The following is a 21,084-nucleotide window of genomic DNA, read 5'->3' on the forward strand; positions in this document are numbered from 1 at the left end:
CTGCAGACTCCCTCTGCCTACATCCTCTTCTTCAGCTCGGACAGCCAAAGGATTCTACAAAAATCAACGTCGACCCATCTAACAAAATGGCCAAAACTCCTCGCACCTTGGGTCACGTGGCCCTCAATTTTCTCTGCTGCAGGGTTTTTTTTTACTAATTACGACTTTGGGAAACTACCGAAAGGCGGGTGGGGACTAAGACATTTTACGAAACTTCCGATCCCAGTAACTGAAAGAAAAGGGGAAAGCGGTAGAAGGAGGGAAACTAGGAGGGTGGAGGGTGGGAGAGTGAGATAAGAGATACCTGGCGGTATGTTTAGTATCTCCCAAGTCGTAGAAAGAAGGAAAAGGCGAATTCCCGCTTGCTTCCAGGAATTCCGAAACATTGGGGGAGGGAGGAGAAAATAAAGCTCTCGCGAAGTCTGAGAGCCTTTACGGGAGAGTCGGAGTAGAAGATCCCGCGATGTTATGACTAAACTAACGTGATTTAGCCAGGCAGAAGTAACGGTAGGGATAAAAGGGTTGGTAGCGGGGTGGGGGACTGAGGAGGAATACGCAAGGCTTACGTACTGACGTAAAGTCTTGGTTGATATATTACGGCAGTGGCCAAGCTGTGTACTTCAGAGAGCTTTTAGTTCTCCTCTGAGGGCGGGAGTTTTCTGAAACGGTACGCTTGCAGGTGGGAAACTCCCGAGTTTCCCTTCAGGCATGAGTCATGTGGCGGTGGAAAATGCGCTCGGGCTGGACCAGCAGGTAAGTCCAAATATGCCTCCCGAGACTGCGTGGACCTTTTTCCTGGTTTAACGTGGCTTATGGCGCAGTAGTATCTAGTCACCTTTATTTCCCTTATTTTGTTATGTATGACTTTTGTTATGTATGGATGGGATTGTGGGCGGACGGAGAAAGAAACTAACCAGGTAGAGGTGCGGCGGCGAACAAAATGAGGCGTTAACAGTCATGTCGGTAGTAGCTGATACTTGGGCGGAGGTATTTATTCCGGCCAAGCACAATGGCGGCTTTTGCGGCCGTTGGCGCTTTCTTCGGTTTGCGCATGTGCGAGCCCTGGCTGACTAGCGATCTGAGGGAAGTCCGCGTAAAGGGTTCGTGTATTTATCTGAGGGGTTTGATTTTTCACTGGATGACATTGATTCTGGCTCAACGGTGCTGTTGATATGTAGATATGAAGAGTAGTTTGAGTAGATACGATATGAAGAATAGTTTGTAGCCACGGACTGGGGCGGGGAGAGATGGGGCGAACAGGAAGGAAGGAGGGGCTTTCAGGGTAATGGCGGCGGTCTCCTTTGTTCCAACTGCAGGGTAGCGCAGCGTTGCACCACGCTAAGAGAACAGACTTGGTTCTGGCGACTGACTTCACAAAAGTCGACGAAACCGTTGTTTTGTTTACTTTGAGGGTTTCTGTCGCCAGGCGGTCGCAGCCTGCTGCGTATGGTGAAGTTGTGTTTCCGGAGTGGAAAGTTTTGTGACGCAGAACAGCCGGAAAGGCATACTGGGGAAGGGAGGGAAGAACGGCTGCACTGGGCTTCCTTTGACCCGTGTTGGAAATAATGGAAATTGGACGCTGGCGGGTAACCACTTCGGAGGTTCGAGATCGAAAATTGCCCTTTGCTTAATTCAGAGCGTCATTGAAACGCCATTTATTCCAGCATTGTGGATTTTTTTCTTTGTGGTACTATATGTTTTACATACGCATAGATTAGTAGTTGGACTTTGGAGTGCATCTCGGCAAAAATACTCGAAAAGCGGTTTGGTGGGGGAAATAAAGTTGTTACTAATTTTGTCGCGCCTGAGTAAAGACATTGAAATAGGTCAAAAAGGCGTTTCCTCTTGAAATACACTGCCTTTTACTTCGAGGTGTTAGCAATGCGAAAAAGGAGTCGTGATCTTCGGGAGGTAACCGGTTCATTCTCCGTGGAAGGAGAAATTTTGTTTTACTGCGGTAAACCTTCCAGAGAAACTTAAGCGAATCGTTCAGACTGTAAAGTGAACAGCTTGCTCGTTTAACTGAAGGAAATAAATAAGTGCATAAACCTTCCGCAAAAAATACTTGACGAATTCCTGAGTCCTGAACCCTTAACTAAAAATTGATTCTACATTTTAACGTTTCATGTAATATATTTGAAAGATTGGGTGGTTTACTACTTCTAGGTATTTTCAACTAACGATAGTTATTTTAAGGCCTGCAGTCTGCTGAAGCTTGATAATGTAAAAGACCTCTAAAATTGAAAATTTGAAAGCAAAAAAATAAGAAATCTCATTTGTAACATTTTCTGTGTTGCTAGAATCCATTTAAAATTTCTGACAAACTGCTCTCTGGATTATTAGAATTTAGTAGTAAGCAAATTACGGCCGGAAAAGTTGTGATAATTTTTTTAATATCTTAGTGGTGCATGTAGTTGGTAGTGTCTTGGATTTCTAGTGTTTCCAAATGTTATTGTATAACTTATTTTTTTGTTTCTTTTTGGGATTTTTTGTTTTTTATTCAAACATGCAGGGACCCACTTTGCTGTGGTGTTTTGTGCTTTTAAAATTTCAGTTTGAAAGTTTTGGATTAATTAACAAAACCTGATAAAACAAAATATCTTTTTTTTTTTTTTTTTTAAAAAGGTTTTATTTGATAATGATCACAAGTAGGAAGAGAGACAGAGAGAGAGAGGGAAGCAGGCTCCCCGCTGAGCAGAGAGCCTGATCCAGGGCTCCATCCCAGAAACCTGGGATCATGACTGGAGCGGAAAGCAGAGGCTTTAACCCACTAAGCCTCTCAGGTGCCCCTAAATAACCTTTTTTTCTATGGTGTTGAAGTGTGTCATTGAGGGGATAGGTAGTAATTGAGATGAAAGACAGTCTTTAAAAAGCTTTGGATATTGATATTATTCTGTTACTTAGTACCTTTATAAGGAACAATCTCTTTGAATTTGTTTTCTTTCTAAAATGAAGTAAATACTACCTTCCCTGTGGCCAGTATTATTAAATGGAGTGTAAATTGCACAGTACTCAGAGATGGTAGTTGATGGTGGTGGTATTGCTACCTTGGAATTTATCCAAAGTAAAAATTGTTGGCACAGTCTTTACGGATAAAGACTCTAATGAATTTCCAAATTGTCCTAATATTCTCCAGGTAGAATTTTTACCAGGTAGAATTTTAAAGTAATGCAAATAATAAGTGGGAAACCACTGGTGGGGGGGGGGTACTAACAAATTAGTTTTGTGGTTGAAGAGCATTTTGCTCTGGAAAATAGTTATAAAGAACCTGTTTGAGATGAATGTATTTGAAACATCTGTAACTGGTTATACTGTTGGCTTCTGTATATTGCCTTATAGACTCCTCCCCCCCATTGACTTTAAAGGCATTTTTTTTTTTTTAAGATTTTATTTATTTATTTGACAGAGATCACAAGTAGAGAGGCAGGAGGGGAGGAGAGAGAGGGGAAGCAGGCTTCCCTCCAAGCAGGGAGCCTGATAGCTGGGCTCAATCCCAGGACCCTGAGACCATGACCCGAGGCGAAGGCAGAGACTTAAACCCACTGAGCCACCCAGGCGCCCCTTAAAAGGCATTCTTAAAACCATGGAGGCACACAGAGCAGTAATGCTACAGGATAGGACAGGATTTTAGAACTGATTTGTCTTTTGCAAATTGATTTTTTTAATTTATTGTGTGTCACCATGTGAAGTATTAATATTTTCCTTCTAGTTTGCTGGTCTAGACCTGAACTCCTCTGATAATCAGAGTGGAGGAGGAAGTACAGCGAGCAGTAAGTAAAAAAATCTGTATATGTTAATTTTTTTTTACAAGAATTAGTATTAGAGCTTATTACTCATTGTATTTAGCAGTTTTAAAATGAAAATTTTCTTCTTGCCAAATAATGTATGTATAGATATTTTAATATTTTAATATTTTGTATATTGTATATATACTGTATATTACAAATGCAACGTCATAGTCAAATTTTTATTTATTTATTGCTTGCTTGTTCAGATTTTACTTACTTATGAGAGAGAACTTGTGAGCACGGAGCAGATGGGAGGGACAGAGGGAGAAGCTGACTCCCCGCTAAGGGGGGGTCCCTCTCAGGGCTCCATCCCAGAACCCTGAGATCATCATCTGAGCCATCCAGCACCCATAGTCAAAATTTTTAGATTATGTCCACTATGGATCTGGTTAAGCATAAAGGAGGTGGGAATATTCATCCTTCTGCTGATCTGACCTGAACAGTATTAACTTAATAAGGGAACCTGTAATTTACCTGCTGTAGCTGCTATTACAGCTGTCTCAAGATGAACCTGACACTTCAGAATAGAACTAGGCTCTACTGCTTCTTGGGTTATAGTTAGAATTTAAAATGTCTGCCATATTAAATTGAATAGATTGGTTTTTGAAAGAAGTATTTTGTTTGGTGCTTGTTAGAGGTTAATATTTGAATGGAACAGTTGACCCTTTATTATTTAGTAGCTGATCTCTGCTTGGATACCTGTTCCAGGAAAACTGGGAACACTCTGAAGAGCTTTAAGTATGGTTAATCCATATTAAATCTTATTTGCTACTCTGTGCATATTATAAGGACTTAATTATTTTATTTAAAAAGAATCTAATTATGCTAATGGTTTGGGACACAATATAAAAGAGATTTAGTTAAAATTTAGATACTAACACTGACTTCCTTCTACTTTGTAGTTTAAATGCTTTTATTTGATTATCATAGGCTGGCTGTTAATTTAGGAAATCTTAACACTTAACAAGAAAGAAATGAATTCTTTCTTGGAATACTTAGCTTTCATCTGTATGAAAACCGTGTTACATGGTCTTTATATTGCCACAGTAGAAAGAAAGCTAGTTGATGGGGCACCTGGGTGGCTCAGTGGGTTAAGCCGCTGCCTTCGGCTCAGGTCATGATCCCGGGGTCCTGGGATCGAGTCCCGCATCGGGCTCTCTGCTCAGCAGGGAGCCTGCTTCTCTCTCTCTCTCTCTCTCTCTCTCTCTCTGCCTGCCTCTCTATCTACTTGTGATCTCTCTCTGTCAAATAAATAAATAAAATCTTAAAAAAAAAAAAAAAAAAGAAAGCTAGTTGAAATTGGTCAGTTGATTTAGTGCATATTCTTTTCTTAGTTGGCAGTTTTGTTATAGCAATAGTTGTATTTGGGGTTTTTTTGTTTTTGTTTTTAAATATTTTATTTATTTGACAGAGAGAAATCACAACTAGGCAGAGAGGCAGGCAGAGAGAGAGGAGGAAGCAGGCTCCCCGCAGAGCAGAGAGCCCGATGCTGGGATGCGATGCTGGGATGCGGGGCTTGATCCCAGGACCCTGGGATCATGACCTAAGCTGAAGGCAGAGGCTTTAACCCACTGAGCCACCCAGGTGCCCCAATAGTTGTATTTGTTAAGACTTGTAATTAATACATTTTGAAATAGCACAGTCTTTTTTTTTTTTCTTAATGAACTCCATGCCCAGAAATGAGAAGTCATGTGCTCTACTGACTAAACACGCTAGGCACCACTGAAATGTGTTTGGATTGAGGGTTTTATTACAATATATGTTCCCAGATTTGCCAAACTTATATTGTCCACCCCTGCTTTTTCTTTCTCTCTTTTTTTAGATGTAGAATAAAAATGTGTATTATTTAAGCGCTTGCCCATTTTTAGATTTTATTTTTATAGTTGTAAAATAATTTAGATAATAGTTTAAAAGTTTGTTTTCTAGGATCAGTGTTTTCTTTGGGGTTTTTTTTTTTAAGGTAATTATGAGAGAGAGCACAGAGGGAGAGCAAAGGACAGAACCAGACCCCCCCAACCCCCAGCAGGTAGCTGGGTGTAATGCTCCATCCCAGGACCGTGAGATCATGACCTAAGCCAAAGGCAGACGTTCAACCAACCGAGCCACCCATGCACCTCTAGAATCAGTGTTCTAATACATATTCTTGTAAACCACTGTGTCCTGGTAGATGGGATGGGTCTTCAATTTTCTGTTTCTCTTCTAGAAGGACGCTATATACCTCCTCACTTAAGGAACAGAGAAGCCTCTAAAGGTAAGTTTACTGGCAACTTTTTGTATCCAACTTTTGTTTTAAGATAGTAAAACTTAGGGAAAATGAGGTAACTGAGGAAGTGTATTATGTTTCTGTGTTCTTAATTTCATAACTCTGGAAAAGTTCATCTGGTATTACATAATGGATATTTATTTCTTTTGAGCCTAAAGTTTCACTACTCTAGTGCTTTATTTATAAATACAACATGGTTTCAGTTTGAAAGTCACTGAGGTGGGGGTCACTGTTTTGTAAACTAACTGGAGGGCACAGAAATCCTCAAATGCAGCAACAGTGAAAATTAGTTGTTGCAAAATATTTAACAATTGAAGGATTGCAAGCAAGGGCATGCTCAGTGGGTTGGAGAAATTGATTCTAGTTTGTGCAAGAACTGTTTCATGTTGAAGGGTTTTGTGTGAAATGTTACTAAAAAACCTGTGACATTTAGTATTAAGTTTTTAATGTAGAGTAAATGGATGATTAAGATAGTGTTGGATGATTATATGAGTGTCATTGGTGATCTGAATTTTCAAGAGAAATAAAAAATCAGGAAAAGCTAAGAGAAGAGAAGATGGTGAAAAATGAGGTAGGTAATATGGGGATCGGGGAAATGAACTATAGCTTGCAGACTGGGTATGTACCTTCATACATAGTCTGCTGTTTATGTAAGTTTGTGTAATACCAAAAGATCACTTCTGGCTGATGATAGAATTATTTTCTCAAACTGTCGAATTTCTTCTTGAGAATTTTCTGTTTAAGTAATCAAAACCCAATATGGGCTCAGACTTAAAACATTTGAGATCAAGAACTGCATGCTCTACTGACTGACCCGCCAGTATTCTTTTTGTAATGGGTAATCCTCAGAATGTGTGTGACTAGAATTGCAAGGAAGGTATACAAACTGCTTCAGAGGGAGTAACAGTATGGAAATTAAGAAATGGAAGAGTAAAGGACATATAGTTAACTGGCTAACAACTATACAGCAGAGGGGGAAGTACTGTCATTATTTGATGAAATGCAAAGAATCAAGTGTCCCTAACTGGTTTATTTAGTTCCCTCTAGTGGATTTACTCTGGTCACCTTCTTTTACCTGTCTGTAGCTGTGCTCTCCAGGTATGTCCATGTGGACTTTAGGAAAGGATGACAGTTTTTTTCCCCTGTTGTATTTGGTTGAGTTTGACAACATATTGTTGAATTCTTAGGATGTGACAGTACTATACAATATTTTAGACAGTAATATAGGTAAATAGAATAGTAGTTTCACCAACTGTTTATGTTATTAGCACTGAAACATAAAGGAGCTTTGGCGGGGGGGGGGGGGAACTTTAGAGACTTTCAAAAAATGGTTTGAGACCTTTTTATCTTAAGTATAGTGTTAAAATGACTACTAAGTGGGTTGTTAATTTTCTAAATTTAGAGTTCTTAGGAAAAATCTGATTGCCTGATGTTTCTACTGCTTGCATATCTAAATACTAAGGAGTCATTTTAAAGATCCCTGCTCATTTTTTAATTCAGATTGTTTTGAGGGTATCTTAAAAGTGTTAGGTGTAAGAGAGAAAAGAAGCTCTGTATTGAGTATTTGCATTTATTGAATTTCTTTTAAATATTGTTAGACTAAGCTTGATAGTATATTGAAGATAATTCAGCTGATTCATTATACTTATAGCTGTTGGTTAAGTAGCTACCAAGTTACCTTCTCCAAATTCTTTTGAATAAGACTCTTGTTAATCATGCCCCTTCCTGCACAGAGCCCATCTGAGCATAATTCTGCGACTGCAGTTTGGCACTTCATCCTTCATGAGTTTTCATAGTCTCTGTCCTCATGCGTCTGACATTATTCTCCTTATTGGTAACTTTGTAGTGGATCTCTTATTTTAAGCTTTTAGGTAACTGATTCTACCTGAGGTAAACCTTTTGAATTTAAAAATCTGTTATATATGCTATATGGTGCATACCTTACATTTATCAACTTTAGCAATAGCTTTTGTTCATGACATGTATTTTTAGGAATGGGGCATAACTCTAAGCTAAACTTAAAGCTTCCCTTCCTACTACCTTTGAGGTTAAAACTTTGGTGGAGAAGGCACTTGGGATCCCTCTGATAGCAGTTACACCTTTAAAAAGGCAGTTTGCCACAGTCTTGTTAAAATAATTTTATTGGAATAGGTTCCTGTTTTACTCCATTTAATATATAGCAAACTTTGACACTTTAAAGAATGGAACTTAGGGGCGCCTGGGTGGCTCAGTGGGATAAAGCCTCTGCCTTCGGCTCAGGTCATGATCCCAGAGTCCTGGATCGAGCCCCGCATCGGGCTCTCTGCTTAGCGGGGAGCCTGCTTCCTCCTCTCTCTCTGCCTGCTGCTCTGCCTACTTGTGATCTCCGTCTGTCAAATAAATTAAAAAAAAAAAAAAAAGAATGGAACTTAAATTGTTAGTGTGATACTATTTGCTGGTGAAACCCAATTCTCTGAATCTTGGTTCTCTTCTCCGGTATTTGGTAAAAGTAATTCCATTGATACTTGGTTCGAAAAGAATAAAATAAAACTGTTAAGAGCTTTTAAGACAGGAATCGTAAAAGTATTGTCAACTCTTTTTTTCCTTTCTTTTTTTCTTTTTAACTTTTTTGAGAAGGATTCTATGATAAAGACAGTTCAGGGTGGAGTTGTAGTAAAGATAAGGACGTCTACAGCAGTTTTGGCTCCCGAGATTCAAGAGGAAAGCCCAATTACTTCAGTGATCGTGGAAGTGGACCAAGGGGAAGGTAAATTACTCTCAGCTTGCAAATGTGTTTATACTAGCACTTTAGGAATAAACTCTAAGTTTGATGTGATCTCATTCTTTGTATTTTCCTCGGTCGTGATTTTTTTTTTTTTAAGATTTTATTTGAGAGGGTGCGCTCATGCAGGTAGAGTAGCAAAAGGAGAAGGAGAAGCAGGCTCCCTGAGATCAAAATTAAGGGTCTGCCACTTAATAGATTGAGCCACCCAGGTGGCTGGGTTATCAGTTTTAAAATGAAAATATGAAGTACTGGCTATAAGCATTACAAAACTTAATACTTAACATTATGAGATTTGATGAAGTTGTACAACTTTATATAAGGTAAAAATGGATGTGGATTTCTTAAAAATTGATGCATAAATTATACATAACCATTAATTAAAGGACCTGGGGCACCTGGGTTCTCTGCTTGTCAGGGAGCCTGCTTCCCCCACTCTCTGCCTGCCTTCTACCTATTTGTGATCTCTCTCTGTCAAATAAAATCTTCTAAAAAAAATTAAAGCATTATTTTATAAATGAGATAGCCATTGTTGAATTTTTGAAGTCTTTGAAAGGTATTTCTGATGATACAATTCAACTAGTATACAAGTATTTATTTAGAGATACTGTGATATAAGCTAAATGACATATCAATTGTTTATGCTGTTTAGGTTTGATGATCGTGGACGGAGTGACTATGATGGTATTGGCAGTCGTGGTGACAGGACTAGCTTTGGCAAATTTGAACGCAGTGGACACAGTCGTTGGTGTGACAAATCAGATGAAGATGACTGGTCAAAACCACTTCCACCAAGTGAACGATTGGAGCAGTAAGTTTTTGAAATATATGTTGATTGATATGAAACTTGTTACTTAGTATAACTATGTAATAATTATTTGATATTAGGGAACTCTTTTCTGGAGGAAACACCGGAATAAACTTTGAGAAATATGATGATATACCAGTAGAGGCAACTGGCAGTAACTGTCCTCCACATATTGAAAGTGTAAGTTGTTGTTTTTTTTATTTTTTTTTATTTTTTTATTTATTTTTTTTTTTTGACAGAGAGATCACAAATAGGCAGAGAGGCAGGCGGGGCGGGGGGGCGGGGTGTGGAGGCAGGCTCCCGGCTGAGCAGAGAGCCTGATGTGGGACTCGATCCCAAGACCCTGAGATCATGACCTGGGCCGAAGGCAGCGGCTTAACCCACTGAGCCACCCAGGCGCCCCTGTAAGTTGTTTTTTGTATGACTCCTTAACAGTTCTTCGTTAACCATTTAAATACTTGATTGGGTTATAAAAAGAGAGATTAAGATTTTATGTCACCATTATGAACAATAATGAAATAGAAATATCAATTTCTGAAATAGAAAATGTCAAACATAACAAAGACTCCAAAAGTTACTCTGTTGTATTTTAGACACTGAAGTCTTATTTCTTTAAAAATACCTAGAACTTGGGGCGCCTGGGTGGCTCAGTGGTTTAAATCTCTGCCTTCAGCTCAGGTCATGGTCCCAGGGATCAAGTCCCGCATCAGGCTCTCTGCTTGGCGGGGAGCCTGCTTCCTTCTCTCTCTCTCTCTCTCTGCTTGCCTCTCTGCCTACTTGTGATCTCTCTCTGTCAAATAAATAAATAAAATCTTTAAATAAATAAATAAAAATACCTAGAACTTTTTAAGGTACTTTAACCTAAAATTACAGCAGATATAATCACAACCAAAAGTAGATATTTGGGGTTGGGTGTTTTGGTCATAGTAGCACAATACAGAAATTGTAATAAGTTAGGTATTTCTAGTTGTGTTTGACTTGCTTTTAATTCCCCCACAGTTCAGCGATGTTGAGATGGGAGAAATTATCATGGGGAACATTGAGCTTACTCGTTACACTCGTCCAACACCCGTGCAGAAACATGCCATTCCTATTATCAAAGAAAAAAGAGACTTGATGGCTTGTGCCCAAACAGGTAAGCTGATTGTATATTTCAACTGGTCTTTCTCTAGAAATAGTACTTTTTACAGGGAGACTTGAGTTCTGTGGTTAGCCTGATTCTGAGTTAGGTAAACATTAGTTGAAGTGTTTTTTGTTTCTTGTACCTTTTTATCCTTTGGATACATGAGGACATCTTAGGGAATTTTGCAGCGAATTGTCAACCTGCTATTATTGCAAAAGGGAAAGTTGTGAGTGCAGTGCAGGGGAACATTAGCTACGTAACTGGAGTAGGAAATAATCAACTTAGAGAAGAATCTGTGATTCATAAAACTGTGCGTGGGGGAAAAGGTAATTGTGCCTCCTCTCTCTAATATTTTGGGAATTGAACAGAGTTAGTATGAGAACTTAGCACTGATAAAAAGCAGAACTACTTCTCCATGTAAAACATACCTGTGTATAGAAAGTATAGAAAGAAAAGAAACTTAAGTCATTTGTAATAAACTTTCTTCTTTAAGGATTTCATCATTTTACATTTAACTATGATGTTATGCTAAATCTGGGATCTCTTTTTTTTAAAATAAGTTTCATGGAAACAGTTACGGCTTTTATTCTGCAAAGGAAACAGAGTTCTGTATAAAGCCCTTTACTATTAAACTTCAGAAGCATTCCATCAGTACTACAAGATATAAAAAAGTAAAGAAAGGGAAGTTGATGCCGATTTCATGTGAATTAAAATCTGAAGAGTAGAGGATTGCATTGTTTAAAATAGATAACAGGAATCACTTGGAATTCTCGCTTTGACTATATGAATATATCATATTTTTCCCAAAATTTGGCATAAGGTAAAATATTCTTTTCACTGAAAGGGAATGTGGAACACAATTATTTTTTTAACAGGGTCCGGAAAAACTGCAGCATTTCTATTGCCCATCTTAAGTCAGATTTACACAGATGGTCCAGGCGAGGCTTTGAAGGCTGTGAAGGTAAAGATTGATTTCCTTATAAAATAAGTTGTTAGCATAGTGAAAACTTGATAAGTATTAGTACTATAAAACACAGTACTAGCTGTGTTTTATTTTAGTTCCCTTTTCTTATTACATTTATTTACTTGTTATTTTTTTTAAAAAAAGATGCATATTTATTTAAGAGAGCATGAGCAGGCAGGAGGAGAGGGAAAGGGAGAATCAGACACCCTGCCAAGCAAGGAGCCTGATGTGGGACCCGATATTAGGAGCTGGATTATGACCTGAGCTGAAGGCAGTTGCTTAACAGACAGCCATCCAGGCACCCTGGATGTAATTCTTAATTATAAAGGGACTTTTATCTGATCAGTTGTTTCAAAAAACAACAGTTTTGGCTCTTTGAGTTTACTTTCTAAATTGTTCTCATTTCTTAGGAAAATGGAAGATACGGGCGCCGTAAACAATATCCTATCTCCTTAATTTTAGCCCCAACAAGAGAATTGGCCGTACAGATTTATGAGGAAGCCAGAAAAGTAAGTATGCATTTTACTGATTATTGCCATTTCATTGATTCTAATGCTGTTTTTATGAACATCTAATAAACTCTTTGCTTATAGTTTTCATACCGGTCTAGAGTTCGTCCTTGTGTGGTTTATGGTGGTGCTGATATTGGTCAGCAGATTCGAGACTTAGAGCGTGGTTGTCACTTGTTAGTGGCCACTCCAGGACGTCTAGTGGATATGATGGAAAGAGGAAAGATTGGATTAGACTTTTGCAAGTAGGTGTTAATTTTTATGTATATAAGATGTAATTTTTTTAGTTTTCAATTTTTTTATTTAAATTCTAGCATACAGTGCATTGTTGGTTACAGGAGTAGAACTTTCATATTACTGGTCATTTTGTAGTGATTTTATTAGTAAGATTATCTTCAGATTTACTAATTTCAGTAATTGAACTGCATAATTTTTGAAAGTCATAGTTAATCTGTATGGTTCATTGGAACAGTGTCAGATAATGGTTATGTGATTATGTGTTTTACATATGTTACTTTGCAAGGCTAGCACGTTAGGATGAATATTACACAGCTATATTCAGTGGTCAGTTTCTCATCAAATTCTAAAGGGAGTATTTTTATTTTTCATAATAGATACTTAGTGTTGGATGAAGCAGATAGGATGCTGGATATGGGTTTTGAACCTCAGATACGACGTATAGTTGAACAAGATACTATGCCACCAAAGGGTATTCGCCACACTATGATGTTCAGTGCTACTTTCCCTAAGGAAATACAGGTATGATTTACTATTCTTTTAGAACATTTGTAAATAAGTATTTTCAGATAATTTAAGAAATCGGGGACTAAGAGTGTTTTTCCCTTTTTAGATGCTTGCTCGTGATTTTTTGGATGAATACATCTTTCTGGCTGTAGGCAGAGTTGGCTCCACCTCTGAGAACATCACACAAAAAGTAGTTTGGGTGGAAGAATCAGACAAACGATCATTTCTTCTTGATCTCTTAAATGCAACAGGTAAAGTGTAGTGTAGTGAGAATCTACTTGGATCTCTTTAGCTTTTGCCCACCTGTCTAATGGTTAAAGCTTATTTTAATTATCTCTGTGTGCTTGCTTTATGGAATGCAAAGAGAACCAAAGTGCTGAGTTCTTATTAGTAAACCAAACCTTACATTTAATTTTACAGGAAAGGATTCACTGACTTTAGTGTTTGTGGAAACCAAAAAGGGTGCTGATTCTCTGGAGGACTTCTTATACCATGAAGGCTATGCTTGTACCAGTATCCATGGTGACCGATCACAGAGAGATAGAGAAGAGGCCCTTCACCAGTTCCGCTCAGGAAAAAGCCCTATTTTAGTGGCTACAGCTGTGTGTATATTTTTATTTTTGAATTAAGCATGTTTGAATGTTGCTTGTTTTTTTTTTCTTTTAAACAAAAGTTACTTTTCAGGTGGCAGCGAGAGGACTAGACATTTCAAATGTGAAACATGTGATCAATTTTGATTTGCCAAGTGATATTGAGGAATATGTACATCGGATTGGCCGTACAGGACGTGTGGGAAACCTTGGTAAAGTGTTGGTTTATTTAATAGTTTGTCACAGAATCTTTAATATTAGAAATTATCTTTCAAAGGAAAGCTGATGTGTGACATCAGATAACTAAAATTACCGTTTAAATCTCTAGTTTGATTACATCACATATTACAACATTTTTTATTCCTGCTTACTGTTAAATATATGAAGGAAAACCCCAGACTATTTTATGGAAACCTGTTTATGTACTACTTTGGATTTTTGTAGGCCTTGCCACCTCATTCTTTAATGAAAGAAATATAAATATCACGAAGGATTTGTTGGATCTGCTCGTTGAAGCTAAACAAGAAGTGCCATCTTGGTTAGAAAATATGGCTTATGAACACCACTATAAGGGTAGCAGTCGTGGACGCTCTAAGAGGTACAGATTGTTTTGAGCCTTCATTATTGTTACCAGCTTTGGGTAGAGAGTTGTGTCCAGGGTTAGCTAAAACACTGCCGTTACTTAATATATTTTTGACAAGGGATAGTAGATGTGACAAAAAAATTAAAAATAGATAATTAAGGAGTTAAATGTCAGCCTAGTTAAGGGCTCAGGATTTTAGAAACACTATTGCAAGAGTATTATGGCATTTGAGTTGAGGATTGGAAAGTACACGGGAATTGTTGGTTTGAGTTGCAAACATAAACTACCCGCAATGATTTTCCTTTCAATAGTAGATTCAGTGGCGGATTTGGTGCCAGAGACTATCGACAAAGTAGTGGTTCCAGCAGTTCTAGCTTTAGTAGTGGCCGTGCAAGCAGCAGCCGTAGTGGTGGAGGTGGTCACAGCAGCAGCAGAGGATTTGGTGGAGGTAATGTTAACTTCTCCCGTTTATGTCTATTTTTTCTTAAAAGCATAATTTATTGGAGAAATTTCCAAGAATACAAAATCCAGTAGAAACTTGAGTGGCTGAACTAATTTCTGTTTTCAAACATTTCTTGATAGGTGGCTATGGAGGCTTCTACAATAGTGATGGATATGGAGGAAATTATAACTCCCAGGGGGTTGACTGGTGGGGCAATTGAATCTGCTTTGCAACAAAGTCACCCTTTTCAAACAAGCTAATATGGAAACCACATGTAACTTCGCCAGACTATATTTTATAGCTTCAAGACCTTGCAGTACATTACCAACTGTGATTCTCCTGAAAATTTAAGGGAGCTTCAAAGTCACAAGAAGAAAGGAACAATGAACAGCCTTATTCAGAAGTTGGTTTGAAGAAATAATTGCTGTAGTTTGGATTAACTCCCCTCCTGCTTATCATCACCCCAAACTGCATTTATAATTTTGTGACTGAGGATCATTTGTTTGTTAATGTACTGTGACTTTAACTTTAGACAACTTATTATTTTGATGTCCTGTTGGCTCAGTAATGCTCAAGATATCAATTGTTTTGAAAAAATAAATTTCCTGAACTTGGGCTAAAATCAAACCTTGGCACCCAGGTGTGATATAACTTAACAGGAATCATCAATTCATCTGTAGATACTAATGTGGTGAAAAAACCTTAGACAGTAGCCTGCATTAGCACTTCTTGGTATTGCAGACTGGGAGAACAACATCTTAAGGCAGTATTAGTTTCAAAAGAGGCAGACGGTACTAAGTTAAAGTTCTGACTTGCTCACTCTATCCTGGATAGGCACTTAGAATCTTTTAGTTTTTAAATAAGCCATTCCAGTCAAGATAAGGTGGCATGTATGAATACATCCATATTTTTCAAAGCATCCTTCAAAGTTAAGGCAAATAAATACAGCAGTTCCTCTTTTAATGTTTTAAGTTACTAATTTCAAGCTAAGCAGATGTGGGCATACTATTACAGGGAGAGTTTTAAAGGTTTGATAACAAAAGTGTTTGAGGGAGATTTCATCTAATTAGATTTTTTAATGCCTGCCAATAAACTTGAAATGGTAGGATAACTGACCATAGCAGTGACCAGTCTTTTAGGGCCTGCTTCGGTTTTGGTCTTTAACGCATGCTAGTGTTGATGTTTTTTGGTCAAGAGGATATGAGCAGGAGGGATTATGCAGCAGGCTTTACTTTTAATATAGATTCACATTACTCTAAGCTGCGTTGAAATGTTAAAATGGCTTACACTTGTAGACTTTGTAGATCAGGATAACAAAAACACTAAAATCCTTGGGATCACACAGGTTGGAAATACATACTAAACTGCATAAGATGTTATTTCTATATACTGCAGTCTTAGTCTATTTTAGTTGCATAGGTTTCCATTGTAGTTTATGATAAATTTGGCCAAAGATGATTATCCATCATTAAAAATGCCTCTTCTGCTTGAATTCTGTGGTAATTTTGTGGCCAGAATGCAGTAATCTTCAAAAACTATCTTTGTGGTGGCATAAGGAGGCAAAAATTTTTCTTAAAGTGCAATAGATTTTCAAGAATATTGTGCCTTGTTCTAAGAACCATTAAGTAGGTGCACTTGACAGTATTGAGGTCATTTGTTACGGTGCTATTTCAATTAGTATGGGTTTAGACTCTTGTACATTTTGCCCATGACTTTTTACAAAGTACTTATTTTATTGCACATTCAGAGAATTTTATATGTATATCTTGTGTGCGTGTCCTTAAACTTCCAATCTTATTTTGTCTCTTGGAGATCGTTGAACACAGCTTGTTAAATAGATTCTAAAATTTTATTTGGGACCACAGAATGATAGTTGAAAAAACTATTTGCACATGACAGATTTTAGATACTTTTTGCTGCTAGTTTGTGTAATATTTATTGAACATTTTGACAAATATTTATTTTTGTAAGCCTAAAAGTGAATTCTTTGAAAGTTTAAAGAAACTTGACCAAAAGACAGTACAAAAACACTGGCACTTGAATGTTGAATGTCACCATATGTGAAATAATATATTTCGGGGTAGTGTGAGCTTTAAATGTTAAGTTCTATTAAACAATTGAGTCAAATTAAGCAGACCCAGCACTGGTGATACAGCTAGTTGTAACTTTCTGACAAAGTTTAAGACAAAATTGGCAACTTGAAATTAAAACATGCCAAGGTTTTGATACACTTGTCTTAAAATACTAATGAAACACTTCTGAACATTGATAATGAAGTGTCCACATTCTCAAAGGTTCTGTGAGTTTTGTTTTAGTTAATGTTTTTGTTTGGCTTGGTTTACAGTGGCTGTCTGGCATATTTGCAATCCTCAAACATGTGGTTATCTTTGTGTATTACCATAACTAGTGACTTTTACATTCAGTTTTATCAGTAAGTATGGACTTAAAATTGCTGAATGTAGATCTTGAACCTCAAGTCACTAAGTTAATAATTGCTTATTGTATTTTAGATGCTAGCACTGCATGTGCTGTGTTTATTCTGATTTTACTAAAATAAAAAGTTGAACGTAATCTTGTTGCCGTCAGTTGTGCCTTAATCATGAGATGTAGAAATGGAATTGTACTGTCAACCTGGAGAATAACAACAGATGGCTTAGCTTCCCAGTCTCCAACTTTGGTCACACACCAAGGCAAGCAGCCCCTACCAGTTAACTTATGTAACCAAACCAGCTTAACATGTTAATACAATAGATAATTATGAAATTGGCTTTTTTAAGGGAATCAATCTCAAATTTTTTGTTGTCTGTAGAACTAATTTCCCATCACTGAAGGGTAGGCACTATCCTCATTTCTAATAGCAGAGATTGGCTTTTGTCCTTAAAATTTCTGTAAATGAAATCATAGGCTATATTATTTTTGTGAAGATTTTAAGTATTTGAAGTGAGATCATAGAAGAGTGTACAGCAGCAGAGGGAGAGTGAGAAGCAGATTTGCCATCAGTCACGGTACTTCATTGGTTGGTGTTTTACTTTCCTGGGCAAAGGGATGGGAAGATGACCAAGAAAACTGCCTCAGTGCATTGTTTTTGCACTTAGTTGTTATGTTTCCTGGAACATGATGTTCCCTTTCCATGTGACTAGGCAGGAAACAAATGGGATAAGGGAAACACTTAGGGAGACATCTTCCCCATTATAAACACTTTCCAAGGGGCGCCTGGGTGGCCCAGTGGATTAAAGCCTCTGCCTTCACCATGAGTCCCTCATCGGGCTCTCTGCTCAGCAGGGAGCCTGCTTCCCCTCTCTGCCTGCTTGTGATCTGTCAAATAAATAAAATCTTTAGAAGAAAAAATGAAAAACACCTTGCAAGGTGTCTGGAGTCCTGCGGCTTTTAATAGCAGGTTCAGGGATGTAAATGCAGGCTAGAAACTGCTCCCAACTTTGCTTTCCCAGCAACTACCCAGTTAAATGGTTCATGTTTGTTTATTCTGACATGGGTCCCTCAAATTGATGTTGCAAAGAAATAAGGCCAATGCCTGTGTTGTAGGTATACACACATGAGACTCCCTGACTTTTCATAGTGTTGAGTTCAATAGGGGAAATTCATGGTGTGTCTTGGGGTTTCAGGGTTGTTTTTTTTTCCCTTGCCTGTAATGTATATCAATGTCTGCCCTAGACTGATTTGAGTTCTCTTTCATCAGGGTTTTCTGTTTATCTGAATCGTGCAAATCAACACTTTTTTATGTGCAACCACTTGAACCAGACTAACTTACTTTGATAGGAGGGCAAAACCTTGTAACAGTGAGGAAACTGATGCTTAAGTTTGTATCACACTCTGAACAGCAGTTACCAGAACTTCTCAACTGATAAACCGTCTAAATGACTCATCTGGCCTTGCTGTAAATTATTTTTCAGGTAATAGGTAATGTGCAAATTTTATCTTTTTTTTTTTTTAAGATTTTATTTATTTGACAGATCACAAGTATGTGGAGAGGCAGGCAGAGAGAGGGAAGGGGGAAGCACGCTCTCCACTGAGCAGAGAGCCCGATGTGGAGCTCGATCCCAGGACCGTGAGATTATGACCTGAGCCAAAGAGGTTAACCCCATGAGCCATCCACGTGTCCCCAATTTATATCTATCTTACTCAGGACATTCCAATTATTACTATGGGCTTCCATTACTATGGGCTTCCATGCAGATTTCTGCCAAGTGCCACCTTAATGCTAATTGCCTGATAATAATTAGAAGACTGGGAGTCCCTGACTGGCACAAATGGGTGAGTGTACAACTCTTGATCTTGGGGTTTTGATTTCAAGCCCCATGTGGGGTACAAAGCTTTTTTTTTTTTTTTTTTTTTTTTTAAGAAGTCTGGAAAAAGGGACACCTAGGTAGGTCAGTTGAATAAGGGTTGGACTTTTGATCTCAGCTCTGGTCTTAATCTCTCAGGATGGAGAGTTTAGCCCTATGTTAGGTTCCAGTGTGGGCCCATATGGAGCCTACGATTGGGCCACTGCCTTCGGCTCAGGTCATGATCTCAGGGTCCTGGGATTGAGCCCCGTGTCGGGCTCTGCTCCGCGGGGAGCCTGCTTCCTCCTCTCTGCCTGCCTCTCTGCCTACTTGTGATCTCTCTCTCTGTCAAATAAAATCTTTAAAAAAAAAAAAAAAAAAAACAACAAAATGGATAAAAACTTTTTTTTCATTTAGCAACACTGTCCCCTGTGTCCAGTTGGACACGTCATCAGAAGCTTAAGAGAGACCTAACAGATATGCTACAATGTAGGAAAGACTATTATATAGCATGAGTACAGATGTTGGCTCCAAGACAGGTAATCTAAGAAAACAATCTTCTTACCGTACAATTTTTGACCCCTCTTGAAAACTAAAGTCCCACTCCTTAGCCCTACTCAAAATCATTAGTGTAAATCCAATAGCATGTCCCCACTGATCACCAACTTTTACCAGTCCCTACTTTGGCTTATTTAAAGTCTACCCTATATCCTTATTTCCCACAGTAGCCTTAAACATTGGAAATAGAAAGATGGAAAACACTGCAAAGGAGGTACTATATTACTGCAGACTCTATAGCTTGTTTTATCTAATACATGCTATGGGAAGATGGGTAAACATTGAAGAAACCTTTCCATCTTAATAAAAGGTGCAGCCTATCAGTTGGTTAAGCAGCTGCCTTTGGCTCAGGTCATGATCCCAGCGTCCTGGGATCGAGACCCACATCGGGCTCCTTGCTCAGCGGGGAGCCTGCTTCTCGCTCTGACTCTGCCTGCCACTCTGTCTGCCTGTGATCCCTCTCTCCCTCTCTCTCTCTCTCTGACAAAAAATAAAAAAATCTTAAAAAAATAAAAAATAAAAGGTGCAGCCTAAAAGATCACTTAATAAAGCCACCATTTCCATCCACAAACCCTTTCCTGCACATCTCATACCCTTCTATCTTGCCTGTTTTATCCTGGTTCTAATCTGTTGTGCACTGACAGTTTTGCAGCCATGATCCTAAAATGACCCATCAGGCTCTTTCTGCTTTCATTGTAATTGGGAATTTCATCTTCAGAATGCAAACCACTCCATACCCAGACTGCTTCAGGTTGACCTCACGTAAGCTATCCTACTACCTTTGAGAAGAAGGAATTACTCAGAGAAAAAGTACTTAGGAAATACTTGCCATGTTCTTCCTTTATTCTTCCTGGCCTGTTACCCTTAGCATTCTGATGAGATATATACTTTATACACTACCCAACAAGGGATGCCTGGGTAGCTCAGTTAAGCAACTGCCTTCAGTTCAGGTCATGATCCCAGAGTACTGGGATCAAGATAGAGCTCCACGTTGGACTCTGTGCTCAGCAGGGAGTCTGCTTCTCCTCCTCTCAGCTTTTGCTCACTTGTCTCATTCAGGCTGTCTGTTGCTATCTTTTTCTCTCTCTCAAATAAATGAAATCTTACTTCTTAAAAATGTTTTCCTCGGGGCGCCTGGGTGGCTCAGTGGGTTAAAGCCTCTGCCTTCGGCTCAGGTCATGATTCCGGGGTTCTGGGATCGAGCCCCGCATCGGGCTCTCTGCTCCGCGGGGAGCCTGCTTCCTCCTCTCTTTCTGCCTGCCTCTCCGCCTACTTGTGATCTCTGTCTGTCAAATAAATAAAATATTTTAAAAAAAAATGTTTTCCTCAAAACCTCAATTTTTTTTTAAGATTTTATTTTACAGAGAGAGACACAGGGAACACAAGCAGGAAGAGTTGGGAGAGGGAGAAGCAGACTCTAAGCAGGGACCCTAACATGGGGCTCAATCCCAGGACCCTGAATTCATGACCTGAGCTGAAGACAGATGTTTAACAACTGAGCCACCGAGGCGCCCCAATAAAATCTTAAAAAAGAAATAGAAGACTGGGTCTTCTTAAGAATCAAACTCCTGATAAGGACAATATAAAGTACAGTAAATTATTTTGGTAAAATGCAAAATTTTTAGTGTCTAGGCAGATTACTTTGCTTTCTAAATTAGAAACAAAAAT

At 38.5% G+C, this 21,084-nt stretch overlaps 1 protein-coding gene across 2 annotated transcripts; it reads left to right on the plus strand.

The window, feature by feature from the left end:
* The first annotated feature begins 573 nt into the window (after positions 1-573).
* Positions 574-17,146, plus strand: LOC123935838 (ATP-dependent RNA helicase DDX3X-like). Of its 2 annotated transcripts, none has more exons than XM_045996648.1 (17): positions 574-753; positions 3,710-3,770; positions 5,992-6,039; positions 8,668-8,797; positions 9,465-9,623; positions 9,701-9,800; positions 10,620-10,755; positions 11,619-11,704; positions 12,118-12,216; positions 12,301-12,461; positions 12,831-12,975; positions 13,067-13,211; positions 13,381-13,562; positions 13,645-13,762; positions 13,995-14,148; positions 14,448-14,581; positions 14,716-17,146. In XM_045996648.1, exons 1-17 carry the CDS (start codon positions 709-711, stop codon positions 14,793-14,795), a joined length of 1,983 nt encoding a protein of 660 aa, XP_045852604.1. In that variant the 5' UTR covers positions 574-708; the 3' UTR covers positions 14,796-17,146. The 2 variants fall into 2 exon arrangements, with proteins under 2 accessions (XP_045852604.1, XP_045852603.1); XM_045996647.1 differs by having other exon boundaries at positions 575-753; positions 14,445-14,581.
* Positions 17,147-21,084: the final 3,938 nt, after the last annotated feature.

Source organism: Meles meles, chromosome Y, assembly GCF_922984935.1.
Source record: "Meles meles chromosome Y, mMelMel3.1 paternal haplotype, whole genome shotgun sequence".
Lineage (NCBI taxonomy): Eukaryota > Metazoa > Chordata > Mammalia > Carnivora > Mustelidae > Meles > Meles meles.